At 33.0% G+C, this 6,478-nt stretch overlaps 1 protein-coding gene across 6 annotated transcripts in view; it reads right to left on the bottom strand.

Moving 5' to 3' along the window:
- LOC106883961 (transmembrane protein 245) overlaps positions 1–6,478 on the bottom strand; it is a 503,944-nt gene that overhangs the window by 33,989 nt on the left and 463,477 nt on the right. For 4 of the 6 annotated variants that reach the window (XM_052966323.1, XM_052966324.1, XM_052966326.1 and 1 more), the window contains one exon: positions 502–619. The exons of the other annotated variants lie outside the window; for them this stretch is intronic. In XM_052966323.1, coding sequence (XP_052822283.1) covers positions 502–619 — 118 coding nt within the window. Of the gene's footprint in view, positions 1–501; positions 620–6,478 lie in introns of those variants that run through there. 6 annotated transcript variants of the gene reach the window in all.

Raw genomic sequence — 6,478 nt, 5'->3', positions numbered from 1 at the left:
TATACACCCATAAATGTTTTTGTTTGCATTTGCATTCAAAAATACACACTGATGTTACAAGTGTGAAAAGTTTGTTATAATTGCATTTTAATAAACAAGGTTATATGCTGACAGCTAAAGGTTTTGTACAATTGATGTTACAATCAGCAATATTCAACAGTGAGTCTAAGTTTATTTTAGACCTACCAATGAATATAATTGATTGCAAAGTCAACCATACAAAACATTTAAGTATGTGAAGGCATATAATCATTTATATTAATACACAATATCATATAAGGAATAAATGTAGATAAAATGGGCAATGGGCTTGCATGCATTTTAGATTTCTACATAGGGAACACAAAACTGACCAACCTAAAGGGAGACAACAGGAAAGAAATTAACTACAAATGAAAATACATTAATATTATAGCAAGGCAGAAATAGAACTACTGATTTTCTAAGGGGTAGGGATGTAGCAAAATAGCCTCACAGTGAGGCAGAAGGAGGGGATCTTACCGACGTAGTTGCAGTTCAGGAGGCCAAGGCACTAAAATGCCCGTTACAGGACTATTAGGCGAATTTCCTATAGAGGAAGAAGCAATTCTGGACAAACCACAGCTATCAGAGAGAGTGCCTGGCAAAGGAAATAATAATGTAAGGAAATAATTAACAGTAGTATTGCACTTGAAATCAAGCCCATGAACCATTCAGATATGACACTAAATGTTGTTAATAGTTTCTGTTACCTAAATGGTCTAATTTGTAGTGAAGATGATTGTAGTAAAAGTATAATTTCTAACATAAGAAAAGAAAGAGCAGGTTCACTGATCTGTTTGCTTCTGTTAGCATCAGTCTCTGTCTATATGAAAATCAAATTGTATTATGTTATGTGTCATGTTAGATAAGCATTTGTTGTGAATGACCTGTGGAGGTGGGAAAAACATCAAGTGTTGTCTGTTGGATGTTTAACATGAACTTGTAAGAAATGGGGAGCACAAATGAGCTGAGAGAATAGTATGGCATTAAAGATATCAATTCGTATATACTGCAGGGGAGATGACTGCATTGATATCAACATGTGATATAAACAGATGTGAATGATGGGTGGTAGAGCAGTATATTGCATACTGATAGCAAGGCCTTATAGATAAGATGACATAGGATCTTGAAAAGGTGATATCCTGTATTATAGACCAATTCTACATTTGACAGCAAGGTAACAATAGACCTTAAAGTAATTATGCCATTGTCACAGCCATTACAATTGGCTGATGAGGAATATACTATCTATTAAACTGATGACATTTTTTTAGATGATACGAAATGACTAGATAGAAAATTATGCCATTGTCACAGCCATTACAATTGGCTGATGAGGAATATACTATCTATTAAACTGATGACATTTTTTTAGATGATACGAAATGACTAGATATAAAATAGCAGGTACACCTCAATAAATGACACAAAGTGTACAATAATAGATCAAACAGTTATATTTGACAATGTCGTAGATAGAAATCTTTGTGTAAAGTATGATGATAAAATGATTAGTCACAAGAGAAATCCCATTTGTGCAAATGTAATTCCATTATGGCAAATGAAGGACATATTTGATCAAAGTAATTGAAGCTACAAGAAAATTTGTACTGTAACATCATGGGAATAAAACAGGAATAAGGCACAAATCCATGAATACACATGAAAAAAAAAACAAAAAAAAAACAAGAAACAATGAAATACCTAGAAAATAAAATTTCAATATTAAATATAAAACAAACACAATTCTTAAATGTAAACAAATAAACTTGAAAGAACAACAAAAAGAATATGGTTAGCAAGCCTGACTTTCAACAGTTTACATCAACAGTTAAAAAGATGCAAAGTAAAGCAAAAGGAATAACAGGAAGGCTAGCAAAATGTATGAAAACTTCCTGAAATCCTCACTTATTATGTGAACTACCACATAAAAATCTAAATCTAATAAGAGTGAAAAAATAAAATTAAATTAAAAAAACAAAACAAAAAATACTTTAAAAACACAAACCAAACTTGTTTGTTGTTGAAATCAAAATATATTAGAGAAAAAGTCAAGAAATTGTATTAGTTGCTGCAGGGTGAAGGAATTGGAAATGCGAGATTATTGCTGAAGGAATTGGAAATGATAGATTATTTAGTGTCTAAAGAAACATCTTGAATGTTTATGGGAAGGATGTCAAACAGTCAGATTATAAGAGGGGAAAAAAAAAATTGTCAGCACAACATTCTTTTTGTTTGATTCAAAGAAAAATAAATATTTTTATAAAATATTTCTGAATATAATATCTGGTAGCATATTCAAGTATATTATTTATATCTTGAACATAACATTCAGATCAAATATCATGGAATATGCAAGTTATGGAAGTAGTTCCATAACTTGAAAGTAGCTGAAATAGTCATGGGAAAGTTAGTGAAAGATAGGAATAATTTGAATAAGATACAGTTTGAATTTGTTGTCGTTTCAACTTCAATAGGCCCAGTCATGACCATCCCATTCTTTTAAGTATAATGTATTGGGGACTACAATATTCGATGCTTTCTTCCCTTTTTTTTAAAGAGTTTAGATAAAATATGGTATGATTATTTTTTTTGACTGATATTTTAAGCAGGCTTTGTCAATCCAGGTCATATGGATTTGTCTTAGGAGGTGAAAACAGTTATGGCTTATTTCTAATGCCACTCAGCTGACAAAAATGAATAGTACCTGTATTTCAAAGGGCCAGCCTTGTCACATTCTGTGTCACTCTGAATCTCCCTTTGAACTACATTAAGGGTAGACATGTTTGTGGAGTGCTCAACAACTTGCATGTTAATTTCATAAGCAGATTGTTCCATTGGTCAGATCAACTGGAACCTTTGTTGTCATAATCAGTGGAGTGCCAATCTAATGAATAAAACAAAGACATTCATAGTAGGAGGGGAACAAATAACTTTATTTGCATTTGTTGAATTGGAGAGGTTTTTTGACCTCACATTTAGTAGTCTGATGGATTCTGAGTCATCTAAAGGTAAATAAACTGCTTTCATAAGCAGTTACATCATACAAGGCTGAAATAAGCATTGAAAATCAAGTCTATAAGGAATTTAATGTGCAAGTAGGCATTCATCATGGTTATATCCTCAGCCTGTTGTTCATTAAAGCTTTTGAGGCCATCATGTAGGAGTTCAAATCTAGGTGGCTTTGGGTTATGCTCTGTACTGATGACCTGGATCTCATTATAAGACCAGAGTTGTCTGGAGTTTAATCCTTTAACATTCAGATTACTTTCTCAAATGCAATGCTTATTTATTCACATTATTTTGAATTAATCATGCATTATCTAATAACTCAGAAATTTCAATGATGTGATTGTATATTTATAGAATGACATAAGGTGGATGTGAGAAACCGGATCTAGCCAATTTGAACATAAAGCAGGTAGAATATTTGGGCTGCATATGGCCAGTTTAAATGCTAAATGAAGTTAGCAAGGACCAAAGTTCCAACTGAAACGGATCATAAAATCCCAGTGAAAAGTGGTTGTGTTTAAAATATTGGAAGATTATAAGTAGGAATCTGATACTGTGTACTTATGCAAGCAGTGGGTAGACAATGGATACTACAGAATTTCAGGCTGGCTGAACAAGGACTTCAGACATGATAAATGCAAGGAAACAGTTAACAGTAGTAAAATACTTAAAGTAAAGCCCTTGAACTATTCAGATATGACGTTATATGTAATTAATAGTTTGTTACCTAGATAATCTAATTAGTAGGGGAGATGATAATAGTAAAAGCATAGTTTCTAGGAAAAAGAAAAAAGGAAAAGAATTTCAGTAATTTGTTTGTCTCTTTTGGCAACAATTTCTCTATCTGTGTGAAAAGCAGATTGTATTAAGTGTGTATAAGATGTGTCATGTTAGATGAGTGTTGATTGTGGAGGACCTGCAGAGGTAGAGAAAAACATCAAGTACTGTCTGTTGGATGTTTAACAAACTTGTAAGAAAGATGGAGCACAAGGGAGCTTAGAGAATAGCATAGCATTAAAAATATCAACTCATATATACAGGAGAGATGACAGCATTGATATCATTATGTGAGGTAAATAATGGAAGTTGGGTAGGGGTACTGCATACTGGGAGCAGAATATACCTATGGAAGTATATTGGGTACCTGGAACTTATGCTGACAGGCCTTACAGACGAGATGACATAGGATCTTGATGAAAGATGACATCCTGTATTATTGAGCCACTCTACATTCCACAGTAAGGTAACAATAGACGTTAAAAAAATGATACCACTGTCACAGCCATCACAACTGGCCAATGTTAAAGGTGGTGGATATATTACTATCAATTAAACTGATGATATTTTTAGATGATATGAAATAACTGTAGACATAAACTAGAAGTATGTCTGAATAAAAGACACAAACTGTATACAACAATATCTATAGTAGACAATGTTGTAGATAGAAATCTGTGAGTAAAGTATAATGATAAAATGATTAGTTATAGGAGAAATCCCATTGGTTGAAACAATTCCATTATGGTGTATAGGATATGAAAATATCATTACTTAAAGGTTTTTATCTCAATATAAATGCAAAAATACAAATGCTGCAATAATGTTGATCATGATGAAAAACAAAAGGGGGTTCTCACTACTACCATAAAATATTCACATGCAGAGCGAACAAGCAGTAATGGTGGCAACTCTTCTCTGCTTCTTCCTTGGAACCGACAATTGCCAGTAGATGGGAATTGTATAGTTAAGAGCATTTGATATTAACAGAAATACTGCAGCTACCACATACAGCTGTAGCATTTACAAGACAAATACAGACATTAACCAATGACTAATACAAACGTAGATATTTACACATATGTACCACACATAAACACACATGCACATACACACACACGTGCGCATGAGCACACACACACACACACACATTCATATATACACATGCACGAACCAGAAACTCTCTGGCTACCAGGAATATCAGCAGTAAAAGAGGCTATGGAAGTGAGATAGATTATGAATACAGTTAAAGAGGAATCACAAATCAAATATACAAATAATAATAAAGAAAAAATCTACTCAAGTTCTCATATGCTTAGTAAGAAGGAATGACAAGAAAATATTCCTTGAACTTGAATTTAAAGAAATACACTTGGTTCCTCTTAATAATAAAGCAGCCAATAGTTGGAAGGTCACCAAAATATAAAACATATTTTAATCCCATGTTTTAGTGTCATATGCCAACATAGACAATAAAGATAGAAAAATCTGTAAAGGTTAGTCAGGAATGGGACAATTCCATTGGATAATAAAATGTGAACTGAGATACAAGAAAAGAAGATTTAACTAAGAATACAACAAGGAATTAAAAGCATCATGTGTCATATACTTAAGAGAGAATTCACCTTTTATGGGTATATTATGAGGGAGAGTAAGAGGAGGTATGCGAAAAAGTATTGGAAAATTGTAGTAAATTTTAACCATACTTAAGATGGATTAACAATGATTTGAAATAAGACAGTTTGGATTAAGAAAAGTATACAGAAGAACAGTACATTTGAGAAGAAGCCATTTAATACAGCCACATAGGTCACAACCTTATAGAGGAAATTAAGAGAAAATTAATGATAAAACTTTTGCATAAACATACTTATATATGTGAAACATGTTTCTCCCTATATATCTCTCTCTACACGCATACATACAGGAGGGCAGACAGATAAAAATTAATTACATTAAGTTTGAGAAACTTCCTGAGCTGCATACATGTATACATGAGTGAGTGTATTATACGCACACACACACTCACACACAGGGATGCACACATACACACACACATTTATATAAGTGTGCATATTATATACATAAACATATATGTGAGTGTGTGTGTATATATATATATATATATATATATATGTGCATATATGTGTGTGTATGTATACATATATATGTGCATTGTATCTTTCTCTCTTACTTGTTCACTCCCACCTTCTCTCGCTCTCTCCCTCTCTCTCTATATTCTGTTCTCAGCTGAGCTACAGATGGTGTCATTTCTCAACATTTTCTGGTCAACATTGACCCTGGAAGGGTGAAAGGCAAAGCTGACTGCAGCAGAATTTGAACCCAGATCATGCAGTCAGATGAAATGCTGCTAAGCATTTTGCCTGGCATGCTAACAATTCTGCTAGCTCATGGCCTTAATAATAATAATAATAATAATAATAATAATAATAATAATAATAAAAGCCCCTACATGGTAAATACTGGGCTAAACTAAATGCGAAAGAAATAGACAGAGAAAAATCCCAGCAATGGCTGAGAAGCTCAGGACTCAAAGTAGAGACTGAAGGGTTTTTAATTGCTGCACAAGACCAGAGCCTCCCCACCAGAAATTACCAAAAACACATAATGAAAAGAAATATAACAAGTAACTGTAGAATATGTG

Source organism: Octopus bimaculoides, chromosome 3, assembly GCF_001194135.2.
Source record: "Octopus bimaculoides isolate UCB-OBI-ISO-001 chromosome 3, ASM119413v2, whole genome shotgun sequence".
Classification (NCBI taxonomy): Eukaryota; Metazoa; Mollusca; class Cephalopoda; order Octopoda; family Octopodidae; genus Octopus; species Octopus bimaculoides.
The sequence above is the reverse complement of the archived record's forward strand: the minus strand, read 5'-3'. Positions and strand labels throughout refer to the sequence as shown.